This window comes from Drosophila nasuta, chromosome 3, assembly GCF_023558535.2.
Source record: "Drosophila nasuta strain 15112-1781.00 chromosome 3, ASM2355853v1, whole genome shotgun sequence".
NCBI classification, from domain to species: Eukaryota; Metazoa; Arthropoda; class Insecta; order Diptera; family Drosophilidae; genus Drosophila; species Drosophila nasuta.
The window spans coordinates 31,765,947-31,780,607 of NC_083457.1; the positions used below are offsets into that span (position 1 = coordinate 31,765,947).

The 14,661-nt window shown below is 37.0% G+C and overlaps 2 protein-coding genes across 7 annotated transcripts in view; both read right to left on the bottom strand.

The window, feature by feature from the left end:
* Positions 1–31: 31 nt before the first annotated feature.
* Positions 32–1,177, bottom strand: LOC132791782 (aldo-keto reductase family 1 member B1). Its single transcript, XM_060800850.1, has one exon. It carries the CDS (start codon positions 1,040–1,042, stop codon positions 107–109), a length of 936 nt encoding a protein of 311 aa, XP_060656833.1. The 5' UTR covers positions 1,043–1,177; the 3' UTR covers positions 32–106.
* An 809-nt stretch (positions 1,178–1,986) lies between these two features.
* LOC132791777 (rap guanine nucleotide exchange factor 4) overlaps positions 1,987–14,661 on the bottom strand; it is a 76,160-nt gene continuing 63,485 nt past the window's right edge. For all 6 annotated transcript variants that reach the window (XM_060800830.1, XM_060800829.1, XM_060800833.1 and 3 more), the window contains 13 exons: positions 13,638–13,724; positions 13,426–13,567; positions 13,132–13,324; positions 12,794–12,939; positions 12,501–12,645; positions 10,174–10,350; positions 9,837–9,998; positions 7,726–8,087; positions 7,326–7,579; positions 7,043–7,213; positions 5,962–6,095; positions 5,544–5,893; positions 1,987–4,748 (listed from right to left, as the gene is read on the bottom strand). In XM_060800830.1, coding sequence (XP_060656813.1) covers positions 4,618–4,748; positions 5,544–5,893; positions 5,962–6,095; positions 7,043–7,213; positions 7,326–7,579; positions 7,726–8,087; positions 9,837–9,998; positions 10,174–10,350; positions 12,501–12,645; positions 12,794–12,939; positions 13,132–13,324; positions 13,426–13,567; positions 13,638–13,724 — 2,454 coding nt within the window. In that variant the 3' untranslated portion in view covers positions 1,987–4,617. The remainder of the gene's footprint in view (positions 4,749–5,543; positions 5,894–5,961; positions 6,096–7,042; positions 7,214–7,325; positions 7,580–7,725; positions 8,088–9,836; positions 9,999–10,173; positions 10,351–12,500; positions 12,646–12,793; positions 12,940–13,131; positions 13,325–13,425; positions 13,568–13,637; positions 13,725–14,661) is intronic.

Genomic DNA, 14,661 nt, shown 5'->3' on the forward strand with positions numbered 1-14,661 from the left:
CCATTTACTCCAACTTCACTTTTATACGACGTTCTGTTTAAGGTGTTTATTTCAAAATACTAAGCCACCAATTTAAAAAATAATAAAAATACCATTTAAGTTAAGACTAGTATTCATCATTGAATGGATAGTATTTGTGGCCCGCCATGCCGCTGAATGGAACTGTTCTCACACCGGTATGGTATTTCTCCATGGATGCCACATCTTCGGCGTCCAACTCGAAATCGAAGACGTTAAAGTTCTCGGCAATGCGTTTGGGATTCGATGACTTCGGCAGCGGCACAACGCCAATCTGGATGAGATATCGCAGGCTTATTTGCGCCGCGGTGCGACCGTATTTCTTTGCCAACTGTTGCGCATGCTCATCGTACAGGAATGGCGGCCAGTGGCGGGCGGGTTGCGGTCTGGCCAGCGGGCAATAGGCGCAGATTACCAGATCATGCTTTTTGGCATGGGCACGCAACTGTTGCTGCTGGAATGCCGGATGACATTCCACCTGGTTGACCACCGGCTTGATACGGCAATTCTGAAGCACCCGCTCCGTCTGTGCTGCATTGAAATTGGACAAGCCAATGCTGCGTGCCAGGCCGAGATCAACCAATTTCTCCATTTCCCGCCATGTGTCCAGATAATCGACATCGGTAAGTTCTAAAGTGCCATGCACATTGCTGTCGTTGTGGAACTTCTGGCCAATGGGCAAGTGCATCAGATACAGATCAATGTAGTCGAGACCCAAGTTGGTGAGACTCAAACGAAAGGCACGCTCCACAATCTCGGGGTCGTGATGTATTCCACCCAATTTAGTGGTGACAAAAATGTCCTCGCGCTTAATCACGCCCTCAGCGATCTTCTCGAGTATCGCTTTGCCCACCTCCTGTTCATTCTCGTACACGAAGGCGGTGTCAATATGTCGATAACCGATATCGATGGCGGCCTTAGTTGAATGATAAGCATCCGATTCGAATGATTTCCAGGTGCCTAGACCCACGATAGGCATCTCTTGACCGTTGTTCAACACACGTTTTTTCGTTAGATTTGACATTTTGTTGATAATTAGCTACAAATTAAACAAAAACTTCGTGTAATCGTTGGACGCGTTTCTAATATAGTTTTTTTTCGCGATCGACTCGGACAATCTCTGTTCCAGCACGTTTGAGGTTTTGCGAGCAACTAACACTCATTCGCTGAGTGTGATTCAGTGAATAACCCGCATTTAAAAGCGCACTCGCATACCCTAGGTATACTAAATAGTGTTGTTTCGACAGCGAGAGAATTAAATTGAGATCGATTTCTTATTTCTCGCCTGCCATACTACTAATTTTAAATCTGATTTTTTTTTTTATAAATAATAAATAAATAAGAATAAAATAAATGTAGGCAAATAGTGATTTGAATTAAGCCTTGCGCTGTTAAGTCGACTGCAGGGTAGCTGATAGTCACGGTCTTCTTTTTACTACACTGCTCTCGCTCTTTTCGTTGAGTCATGCGATGAACTCACACGTTGCGGTTTTTTCCCTTTTGGCTTACGCATGAAAGCTTTCGCTCACGAGCTTTTTTGACATTGTGGAGCGCGCTAATTGAATTGAATATTATGCAGAGCTTTTATTTGCTTTGGTTTTGTTTTGCTAACACATAAAATTTATTTGAATATTAGTTAAAGTTCAAAATGTTAGACATTTAAAGTTACATGTGTCGTACGCTTAGGTTGTTTGCAACATTTAAAGATTATTGTTAAAATATTTTTGTAGCTTTGCATAAATGTTATTGTTATTGTAATTTGTAATTGTTAGTGTAATTGTAATTGGTTAAAAGATTCGGCTAAATATCGTCATCATACTTATGTAATTTACTATTTCATTATATTTACTGATCGATCGATCTGTTAATTGCTATTATTCCGCTTGGTGTTGTATTCTTACTGTGAGCTCGGCTGAGCATTTTTTTTATTAACACTATTATTATTATCATCATAAATTTGTGTTTGTCTTTGGTTTTTTTTTTTTGTTTTTATTTCTGGGTAAGCTTTACGAGATACAAGTAAAATTTGCAAGATTGTTTTCGTTAGACATGTAAACATTGATTTGAACATTTAGTTAGATGGTTTTGAACATTTATTGCGATTTTACTGAATATTATCGATTTCTATTTATTTCGTTTTATTTTGTGCCTGGTGTATGGTTAAACGGAGGTATATTACGTATAGCTATAGCTTTGATCTCTTTTACTCTCTACTTACTCGATTTATGCAAAGTTCCGAAACCAATATTGAAAGAATTGTAAATGTGGAAAAAAATCAAATGTTGTAGAGATTCTATTAAGATTGTCAAATCGAATCACAATTTAAAATTGGAAATTTTTTGTTCTTTTTAGCGTAATTTTAGTACGTTATCTATGTATGTATATAATGGTACTTTCTTTCATAGACTTGTATATAAGATTCCAACATAGAAATGCTACAAAATATATATATATATTTATATATTTCGTATATTATATTTATAGAGAGTCGTATATCTAAATATTTGACACAAAATGTTTGGAAACGTTTTCTTAAGCTAAGTAGAGCTAAAATATTTTCATTGTGGGCAAGTATAGTATCATATTATGCTATAATCCCGTTGCAACACCTTGGTCTACATCTAAATTAACATTTAGTCTACATATAGAAGAGTTTTCTTGCCATGGGAAAAATTGTATCAATTCTTATTAGTTTGAATTACTAAATGGACGACTCTGGCGGAAACTTTCCATTTGTCTTGGGTTTCTTTTCATTGTTTAAATATTTATTTGGTAGATAAAGTAATTAAAGGCTTTAAATGTTCTTACAATCTGGTAACTCGATCTAAAAAATTGGTGTCTTGCGTTGTATGTAAATCAATTCAAAATTGATCAATTACGAGTACTTAATAAATTAAACAATCGTTTCATACTTTGTATTTTTTTTTTTTTTGCATATATAAAAGTTCCTTTTCAAAATTCGTTCGTCTGCTTTATATATTTGCTGTTGTTTTGGGGGAAACCTATGAATGGTCTATTAAGTGCTGAAGATTGCCAGTGAAGAAATACAGACGATTATATTAAGTACGCTTTTGTGGATTGGTGCTTTATGATGTTTGGTTAGTTATTCTACAAAGTGGTTCTTGTCTAAGTGGTAATGTCGTTGTTTGAGAGACCTTTGTGGGAGAGGAGTTGGATAAGTTTAGGAAACTACGTTGTCTAGAATACATAACTATAATTATACAATTACTATTTTTAATTTTCTCATTTTTATTATAATTTTTGTTTCTTTTTCTTTTTTTTTGTTATCAAGTGTTGCTCTTTATGGGACCTCACGAAGAGACATCAACGGAAGAGATAAGATGTGCTACGTTGATTGGCAGGCCTCATAAAAGTCGCACCTATATATTTAGGTAGTGTTTTAAAGTAATTTCTATTCAAATATACTCTCGTATGTACAACTGAATGATGCCACATTTTGTACACATTCTACAAACTAATAAGGTCCCTCTCCAGTGTTTTGTTGTTCATTAATATTTAATAATGCATCTTATTTCGTTTTTAGTTTACAAAATCAGAAATAAAACAACTCAAAAGAATATTTCACTATATATAATACATGTTGTTTGCATGTGTGTGGGTGTATTTTATTTATGAATTAAAAATGTGAAAACAAAACGCAATTTAAATAAATGGCTTACGACTAGTTATAACTTATGTATTAACAACTAGCTCTAAATCGATTTGATTATATGTATTTGTTAATCGCTTTGTCAGTTATTCGTTTTATATATTTAGTTTGTTTCTTTGATTTTTGTTTTTCTTGTTTTTTTTTTTTTATAAAAATAAATTACACTTTTTGTTTTATTACATTCTCTTTTTAGAGCATAGCCATGACTTGGTTATTTAACAAATTTTTCGCAGTAAAGTTACAGGAAATTGTTTAGTACACATTGTTGTTGTTGTTGGTGTTGAAGTGGTTGTTGTTGTTGCATTTGCTGTTGCTTTCTCTAAATGTTTAGTATCACACACGCCCATTTGTTGTTTTTGTTTTGTTTTGTTTTATTTGTTTTGTTCATTTAGTTTTGGGAATTCACTTTACCCAGCTTTATTTTTGACCAAAAGCCAACCTTTTGTTTTGTACTAAATCAAAAAGTTTAACAGGATTTTTGGCTGCAGTAGAAATGCAGTTTCAGTTCATTTGAAAAATTTGAGATAGTTGCTTCGTTTTTTTTCTGTGGTTTTACTAAGCTTACATAGATATTACTTAGGTTCTGGCTAATATGAGAATAAAGTTAGCTTATTAAATCTCTGCGGGGTATTCGGCGCTTAGTTTCTTAGAATGCACTGGTTGGTAGCCTGCGACGGGGGCAGCTAAAAACAACTCAGCTAAGCTCATAACTGTGCAGTTAATTGCAGTTTTACATATTATTTATGCGATGTTTCACTTTCTGTAACTTTTTTTTTCCTCTACGAGTTCTTATTACGTTTGTAAGGGTTAAAGGGGTCGCTATTAACCCATTAAATACTCTTTTATCATAGACACTAAATACGCACTAATTACAAATTAGAACTACGTTAAGTAAGCGACAACTCGCTGGTTGGCTGTCTGTCGCTCATTTAGTTTAGCTTCCTGGTCGGCTCCACCTTCTGGGACATGGCGGTTAACACGCGCTGATTGTCAATCACACGAAAGCTGCTGATGTACGAACGCACTTCGCCCTCGCTCTTGGGGGATGGTGGCTCCAGACCTGCAAATCGAATTAAGCCCGAAAAGTTAGTCGTGAAATATAGCTGAGAGTCACTTAAACTTGCTAAGCTGCAAATTCTGTGATATTCAAGTGCTTTAAAAGCTCAACCAATTATGTGTTAAAGCTCTTTTAATTTGTATCTATTAAATTGATCAATTATTTCATAACTTAGAGCCACTTAAATTTGCTAAGCTGCAAATTTGGTGATACTAAAATGCTTTAGAAGGTCAACAAATTAATCTTTTAATTTATATTTATTCAATTGATATATTTTGAACATTTAGAGTCACTTAAGCATGTTAAGCTGCAAGTTCTGTGATATTCAAATTATGTGTTAAAGCTCTTTTAATTTACACTAATTCATTAATTAATTTTCTATAACATTGAGCCACTCAAACTTGCTAAGCTGCAATTTAATAATATTCAAAAGCTAAACTAATTATGGAAAAAAAGCTCTTTTAATTTATATTTTTTTAAATGATAAAAATTACACACTTTTAGAGTCATGTTTGGATTTTTTAACACAAGTCTCTCTGAAGTTCTTTCTATGAAAAGCATATTTTTTTTCTAAATTCTTTTACGCAACAAGAAAGCTAGAAAGCTTATATGAATTATCTGTATGTGATTGCAAATATTTTTATTATTATTCGTGGAGTTTTCAATAATTTCACACTTTCAAAACTAATTGAATAAAACTAGAATTTCTGCAACAAAAAGTACTTCAAATTTGAAAATTCCTTTAACGATTACTTTAAAGATTAATCTAATTATTTTATTATTATTTCAATTACTCACCCAAACTTCGTGAGCGACAGAAGCGAATGGTGCGCATTGTTTGTGCCATCATGTGCATTTTCTCAAAGTTGACCAGACCATCGAGACTCGTCTTGTTGCCCTCATGCGCAAAGGTCATGTCCTTGAGCAGCAATGGCATGAAGGGTATCAGCGGCGGTTGTAATTTGCCGACAAACACGCGATACGCTCGATGATTGCGACTGGGATCGATGAGAGCTTCAAATTCCTGAAAGATTTTGCGAAACTTCGATGGAATCTTCTCCCAGGTCTGATGCAGCCGTGTTACGGCCATATTTGAGAGTCCCATAACGATGGCAAAGAAGGCATTCAGATTCTGATACTCCTTGCAGCTAAAAGTGAGGGGGGAAAAGTCTATTAATTGCTGCCTTAGAACTTAATTGATGTCCTTAGCACTTACTAAGCGGCCAGCTTGATAAATTTCCGTACGAGACCCACACGCTTACTCAGACTTTGGGTCGAGACGAGCTCGGTGACAATCCAGTACTGAACCTCATTGAAGCGACGCAGAAATACATCCAAATTGGCAGTAATCTGTGGGATAGAAAATGAGGGGAAGTTGAGATGAAACTTGGAGAAGACATTTTGGTAAGCTTTAATTGCTCGAGAATTCTCAAGAGAGCTGAATAGAGATAGAGATAGAGAGAGGATGCTAAGTCGTTTTCAGCTCGTGGCAAAACACAATTTGCAGCAACATGACAAATGCCAGACTTCTGAATAGTTGAACGCTAACTTGAGCCTATCGAAGGGAGGAACCTGCTATCTGGGGAAAGGGAGGACAGAATGTGATGGCAATGGCAGCCTAATTAGCCAAAAGGCTTTTAAAACTTCTACCAAACAATGCAGCCACAGGCACAGCCCAAATAACGGCTAGAGCAATGCTCTCTCTCGCTTACACTGGGAGAAAAGGTTGGGGGTTTATATAAGATATAGTAAACATATGTATGTGCATACATAAAGTAGAACTTAACAACTCTTGAAGCTTTAATTTGATAGCGCTTCTCACATAGCTTAATTTAAAATCTTTTTCTAAAACAATCTCTTTTTCTATTGGTTTTTCTATACTAAAGAAGAGTTTGCCTATTTAGGTGTACTCTAGCTTTGACTTTTCTAAAATTAAATAATATTATAAATATTCAAAGTTTTAATAAAGAAGCCAGCTACAAAATCTCTTCGCTAAACATGTAAAAATGTCTTTGAGAAGCTTGCCATCTTAACGTCTTACACAAGTGTATTGAAATACTAGAAATATTTGTTATTGCCAAGAAAATAATCTATATTAAATATATTAGTTTTTAAAACTTATTGATTTTACACAAAATGTGTGAATTTCACATTTCTTTCAAAGAAATTCTCTGAACATATAGCATATCGACTGTCAAACATTAGTTTCCTTTCAATCTTGTTCTGCTCTGCCTCAAATACCTCTGTGAAAAGTAAAAGTAATATTTTCTTTTTGGCTTTGGTTTTGCTAAGTGTACCTTGCCAAAGTGATGTCGCCCAAAGGTGTGATAGAGCAGCTCGTACTCGTGGACTGCCCAGAATAAATCCCACTCAAAGATTGTGATGTGATAGGCAAGCTCTTTGGTGCTCAAGATTTCCAAATCGATGTCGACACCCTCAGTGGGGCACTCCTGCTCCGGCAGCTGTGTCTGTGTGAATGTGTGTGCACAAAGAGAATTGAAAGATGGACACTTATTAGAACCAAACAGCTATTTGGCTATTTGAACAGCCGAGAGAGAGAGAGAGAGTGTGGAGACTTACCAAAGCATCCAGATGATCCTTGACGGAGACAAACAAACGGCCATTGAGCGTGAGGCCCGTGGGTATGCTAACATCGTTATCCTTGAACACGGAACGTTCGCCATTCGATTTGACCTCAACGAGGCACAAGTCATCGGGTCCACGATTCAATTGCAACTTGTCGGCGGCACATGCCTTGATTAACTCCGCCGTTGTGTGCATGGGGAAGCGCAGAGTGCAATATGTGTGGTCGGCGCAATACACACGGAAAATGACTGCAAGCAAGAAGCAAGCGAGGATGGAAGGAAGGAAGGAAGGAAGTAAGGAAGGAATGGAATTAAAAAGTGTTCAACTCTTGCCGTTTGCAATTTGCCATTTGCCATTTGGCAATTTGCATTTCAATTGGCCAACTACTACTCACTATCATCATCGGGTCGTATAACCGTCTTTGAGGGCGTCGCATTGCCACTGAATAGACAAATTGGTTGTCCATTCGTTGGCAATTTCCACTTTTGCCCGGCATTCTGATTGCGATCCTCCTGATAGCGTGCCATCTGCGTTAGCACATTGTGTATGATGCTCGTCTCCTCATTCAGGTCGGGATCCGCTTCCACCTCGGCAGCGAGATCTTCGATGAAATCGCAAACGCTTGGCTCCTCGAAGGCGGCATGTCGCACGGCCATTACCCATTTTTGCATGAATTGTATGACGCGCTTCTTGAAGTTAATGATGTACTCCCGATCCTCCGGGGTTTGCGCCTCTTCGTGGGCATCACAATGAAAGGTGCAGCGTGGTTAAGGAAATGTACACCAACATTTGTTCTCAAGCATTTGCCTCAAAAATCTGTCACTTTGGCACGCACACCAAGCATCGAGTGGTGGTGGCGAGAAAGGGAAATGCGAAGGAAAAGGGAAATGGAGGTGGTCAAAATTGGACTCTGTCTGCTTATTAAGCACATCACGTATTCCAATGCAGATTGGAGATTAGTTTCAAGCATCATTGAAGTGGGCACAAGTGAAACCCAAACGCAAGCCCAACCTTCCTGCTATTTCAACTGCACATTACCAAATTGTTGACCCAATGCTCAAGGACTCTGACTCTGACTCTCTTCATCAATGTCTGTCTTTCTGCCTCTCGCCTTCTGTATTTTCAACATCATTGTGGCTTTTGTTTTGCGAGAGAGTTTAACAGTTACTTTGCTGCCGAAAGGAAGTGCTACTCGTCCCTTACTTGGTTGGTCCTTTCATTAGTATACGCGTTAGTTGTCGCATAAAAGGGTATACAAATGGTGTGAGAACCGAGGAAGAACCTTAACTTGTTTTGTCTGGCTGTCTGTCCGCCTGTTTAAGCACTGATATTTCAAAGATTATACAAGCTAAGAACACTAAACTTGGGGATAATACTTATTGGTTTCAAATGTGGATTAAAATTGTTTTAGACTTTAGTCACGCCCTCTTCTAAACACGTAAATTGAAATGCGAGAAAGGCGTTGTGAATTTTAAGGTTAGAATTTTGCCTGATATTCCATATTTTGAAATTATTTAGTTGCCTAAAAATAAGTTACAGCTAAAATTGCATCTCTTTAAAAGAGCTACCAAGTATCTAAAAGTTGAGCCCACTCGTCTGTAGCTTTTGCTACTTGTTTTTTGCTACCCAACTTGACATTCTCAAGTCACGAACCTGACTTCATGTTTTTGCCCCACATATGTGTGGGCGTGGTCTTGTGTGTCTGTGTGTTTTAGTTAGTTTGTGTGTGTGTGTGTGTGGTTTGCATGCTGCCAACACTTAAACTGTCGCTGTGGATATGTTTGTTGCCCTGCCACACGCCGTGCCCCATGTCTCTGCCTCCTGCCCCTGCAACATCACGTTCCCCAACGTGTACGTGACTCCTGTGTCAGTCTATGGTCTAACTGTAGGGCTGTTGCAAATGGAAGTCGCCCATTTTTAAAGTGGTTGCCGTTTCTTTTTTTTGAGAGGCGGAGTAAGTCCTCTCTTTAAATCGCCTGCCTCAAAATTTGTGCTAAGCTCTCGCACGTGGCAAGCATGCCGAAAATGCGGCTCAGAGAATTCAATTAAATTTTGAATAATTTTTTGTTTTTCCTGATTTATGCAGCAAATCAAATACTAAAGTTAAATGGCAGGATAACAACTAAACAATCGCTAGAAGAGAGTTTGGGTATGTTAAAGTGCAGTTTAGGAGGAAAGTAGCTTAAACGGGAATTTGAAGTAAAAAAGGATGAAAAATTGAGGTAGGAATAAGCAAGCAAAAAATATAGAAAATAAAGGTTACTAAACCTAAGCTTGCAGCTTATTCATAAATCGAGCAAAACTAGAAATAGTTTAGGGTAATTAAAAACTTAAACCCGAGACAAATTTCTTATAAAAAGGAAGAAAGTTGTTGAATATTTTGGTTTGAAATTGTTGAATGACTTGACAACCTTCAGCCAGAGAAACCCTAACGGAAAAGAAGCTACTAAATTGGTAAGCTTAAAATATAATTTAGTGTTGAGTATTGTTTTGTAAAAAGGATATTAGTTGGCCAGTTCGTCGACGAGCTGCACGACGGGCATAAACACAATATGCGTGAGCAGAAAGTCATCAAGAAATGGATCCATGCCGCTGACCGACTGTCCCAGACGTGTCTCAAGCAAATGTTCCAGCATTTTGGCTGGTGTGCCCGACATCACGGTATATCTGCAAAAAAGAGCAAATAAAGGACATCGCTATATTGTTTGTTTATTCATTTTGAAATTGAGTCACGTGTAATTAGCTCATAAAAACGCACGGACATTTAAGAAGTTTTACTCTCTTTGTTTTCGATTTCAATTAAATTTTTCGTGACGTTTGCTTTGGCACAATTGCCACTCACTTGAATGCGGAATGTTGTCCACGCTGTTTGGCTACACGCTCGAGCACTAAAACATCCTTGCCGTGCTCCTGCAATCTTAGTGTGTTGGCCTCCACATCCCGCAGAATGCGATTAAAGTGCTCCTTGTCCACGCGCAGCAGATGACAATTGTTCTCCTTCAAAACGATTGTGGCAGCTCTGCAAAATAAAACCAAAGCAATCACATTTATTGCCACTGCGTATACGTAATCTGCATAAGTCAAACGAAATGAGCAACAAATCGCAATTGCCAGAACTAACTTGATTGTGGCAAACGAAACTTTTTATGAATAATGTTTGCTAAACATTTTGGTAATTGCATTTTGACAAACTATTGACAAATTTTGGGCACTTCCGGTCATTTCCGGTAATTTCGATATGTCTTTTTTAGAGGAAATATAAATGATGTCCACACAACTTGCAAATATTACAGGGTATCTCTGGTGATGTCTCCTATCTATGTAGATCTGCCTTTATTCAATAGATATTTAAGTTAAATTTATAATCGGAGTTTTTCTTTTATACATTTTTTTATATTCGAATAATATATAAAAACTCGAAAAAATAAGTTACGTTTACAGTTTATAAATTTAAATTAAGTATTTTTAAATTTGTCTCATTAAGCATTTAGCAAAATTCAATAATTGTAATGCAGATGTTTATTATCAAGTTATTATTATTAATTGAAATATTTGAATTTTGATGTCTTTATTAAATATCCTGTTAAAGCAACGACTTTAACTTAATCTACAGGGTATCATTTTAGTCGATCACTCCTTGAATTTCGGATTACGTTTGTGACTTGTCAATTTACATAAATGTAATTGATGTAGTTTGAGCTGAATGCAGCACGAAAATTGCATTTTTCCCGGTTAATAAAAAATCAATCGATAAAAAAACAAATAACTTTTATTTACCACTGAGGTTACGCCTACATGCAATGGGCTTTTTGTGGGCGTTGTGGGTATTTGTAATGCGCTGAGAGCATAAAGTGTATTTTTAATTAACATTCAAGGTACTTATTTCAATGCTTTTAAGTGGTGTCTGCAGCGTTCTCTTGACATTTATTTATTTTTTTATGTGATATGCTCGAAAATTGTCGTGCGACATTATAAAAAGCTACTTTTGCTGATGAAAAGGAAATAAATATTTACACACGTCACTTAATGCATTCAATTTGTTTAATTATTGTGGCACTGAGAGCAATGCTGAAATTGTATTAAATATTACAAAATGAACTCTTTTGAGTAGCGGCTTTTTATTTGAATGCGCTTTTCAAACATTTAAGTTTAAATTAAGTAAGCGAAGCTATTGGAATTGCATTTATACTATTAATCATGTTTGATAATGAGCTTTTAATAATTGTATTGTCTTTGGCATTTTGAAAACTTAAATGCCCTTTACAGCTAAAGGTGCTGCCCTAGAAAAAACAAATGCAACCATGAAATTGAAGCTGCCATCAATTATGATTTTCCCTCAAGTAACTGGAGCTTAAAGCTTTAATGCACTTTTAAAGCTGTTGAAGAAGAAATTCAGCTCGTTTATCAAGCTTAAAAGTTTCACTTTGTTCGACATGTGTTGCAGATTCAAATTAAGCCAAGTTCTAAGTGCCACTTTGAAGCTATTGTGTCTGTGTGTGTGTGTGTGGGTATGTGTGTGTGTGGTACGTACAACATATTCCCAGCAAGCTCTTAACGGACAGCGTGTGAGAAAAAGAGAGAGAGAGAGAAAAGGAGGAGGGAGTGAAGGGGCGTGAGCTAATGCTTAGCAAATTTATATTTTGTTTCAATTTTCAATTGTTTGCTATAAATGCCGCACAATGGCTGTTGTTATCTGGCATTTTTGTTGCCGCTCTTGTTGTCATTGTTGTTGTTGTCGCTCTTGTTGTTGTTATCTTTAGGGCTGGGGGCCACAAAGTGTCTAATGCTATTACCCGCCGCACTTTTACTGGATCTGGATCTGTGCTCAGAGCGCTGAAGCTGTGCTGTGCTCTGTGCCAGAGTCCATTGTTGTGTGCTTGGCCAAGTGCAAGAGTGTTGTGGCCTGGCCTCCATTATGCTGCTCGCATATTGTTTGCAGTTGGTCTAAAGCAACAAAACGTGGCAAGAATGGAGCTGCCTAACTTGTCGGAGCCAGTGAAAGATGAAAACGATATAAAGAGAATTGTTGATGTCTACCAAAACTTTTGCTAACGAACTAGAACAACTTTCAGCTCGAAAAAAAGGAAAGCAACCTGACAATTTCAAATGTTGTTAAAGCGGGTGCAATAAAAAAGGATTGCGAAAGAGGGACGACAACTTGCCACTTACCTTGGTGCGTCGTTTATCAAAGCCAATTTGCCAAAATCATCGCCAGTCTTCAGAGTGGCAACTGTCCCTTTGCCATGTATCACAACATCCACGGAGCCTTTGAGTAATATATACCAGGAACGTCCTTCGTCGCCTTGATTGAATACTGTGATAGCATAAAAGCACAAAAAAAAGGGATTTAAAAGGATGCTTTTTAATGGCAACATAATTAGCTCAAATTGCTGCTAAGTTAATTGAAAAACTTTGGTTCCTTATTGGCGAAATTGAGTTTACACAATTCACCCAAAACTCACATATGGTGCCCGCCTGAGCGTGAGCTTCGAATACAATTATCGAGGATAACTCTCGCTTAATGCTGGTCGACAGATGCGAGAGGGCAGCTATATGCACAAGTTCCTCAAATACCAGTTCCAATTCCTCGGGTGTGCGTTCATGTGAGCTGTGAATACAGAGAGAGAGAGGGGAAAAAAAAACGAATGTGAGTCGAGAATCGAGTCGAGAGTGTGCGTTTGATTTGCCGATTGATTAAAAGCAAATAAGAGCAACTGTGGAAGGGGAGTTTTGGGAGCAGATTAATTGCAGCACATTCAAAGCACACGCATATATCAATCATACGCAGCGTTGTACTTACGGCTTGCGCAATATCATACGCAATGTGGCGTCGGGACCGCGTTGAAAGAGTGCACTCAATGCCTCACGTATGTGCTCATTAGCTGCACTGAGATCCTCAGCTTGTGGTATGCCGGCTGCCGGTGCACCGCCTTCCTCATCCAAGCGAAATCGATACAGAAAGCATTTATCCTTGAACGGTTGCTCCTTGTTCACTGTAACAATGCAACAACGCAAGAAGATACGAAATGAAACAAATGTGTTAACAGCTGTAAAATAGTACGTTAATTGGCAGAAGACATGCGTCTCCACTCACCATGTGTCAGTACACCTTCCTCGAGGAGAGCTTGCCACATGCCCGCCGCCTGGGCGCGTGTGTGGACAATGGGAGCTAAGTTGACCAGCCAATCGACGAGCTCAGTGCCAGGTGCACACTTGCGTATTAATTTGCCCGAAACCTGCAACGAATAAATACATGAGGTAAACGATGACTCAATAAGTCAGGTTTGGGGTCAGAACGTCACTCACCTTGCGATCCTTCAAACAGCTTGAGTTATCGACTACCAATAATGTTCGCAGCGCCCAGCCCATGCGGTTCATAGCAGGACTCGGCGTCTAGTTTAAATGAAAAGATAAATGTAATGGAAAATGTGTATAGAAAAGCAAAAGAAAAAGCAAAAAAAAACTTTGCTAGTATAACTTTTAAGAACTTGCCGCTTGCAACTATCGAACTTTTCTTTAAACCAACTTTCATTTCTTCAGACTTCAACTTTTACTTTGCATCAACGTTAATGCGAACAACTCAAATTGTTTAATATTGTTTTTGAATTTTCAATAATAAATGATAAATATATTGTCTTAAATCTGTTTAGTTTTACTTTTAACTAAAATGCATTTTCTTAACTATTTTAATTAAGCTTTATTTCGATAACAACTTTAAGTCACTTTTACTTTGCATCAATTTTAATGCTAGCAACTCAAATTGTTTAAAATAGTCTTAACTATCTTAAAGAATGTAATAAATATGCCATAAAATGTGATATACATTTCTTTGATAATTTTAAATATGGGAACTTAATTTTATGGCTTTAAAAATATTTAATATGGGTGAATAAATTATCTAAAAATAGATGAAAACTATCATTTTAATAGTTACATCAAATTGATAATAAATTATTTAATTATTTTCATCTTGACTTCAAAATTTAAATGAAGTATTTAACTTTCTATGCCCTTAAGACTCAAAACCATTTAATTGTCTTAATCGCTTTCGAAAGTTTGCTTATCAAATTATAATAAAATTGTGTGTGTGTCTCACAATTAATTCATTCATCGACAAAGATGCTAAACTTAATAGGCTTAAAGACTACAAACTTATGGCATATTAATTTACATTATTTCTCAGTCTCTTTGGAAAATCATAGCTTCCATTTAATTGTTCAACTTTCTGACCGGCAATAAATGAACTGATTTTGTCAGTTCTCAACTTAAGCTACTTATGCTCTAGTCTAATATTTGCCATAAGTGAGCATGTGTGTGTGTGTGTTGTTAA

Coding starts and splice junctions, on each gene's coding strand:
- LOC132791782 (XM_060800850.1), bottom strand. CDS start 1,042: ATGTCAAATCTAACGAAAAAACGTGTGTTGAACAACGGTCAAGAGATG.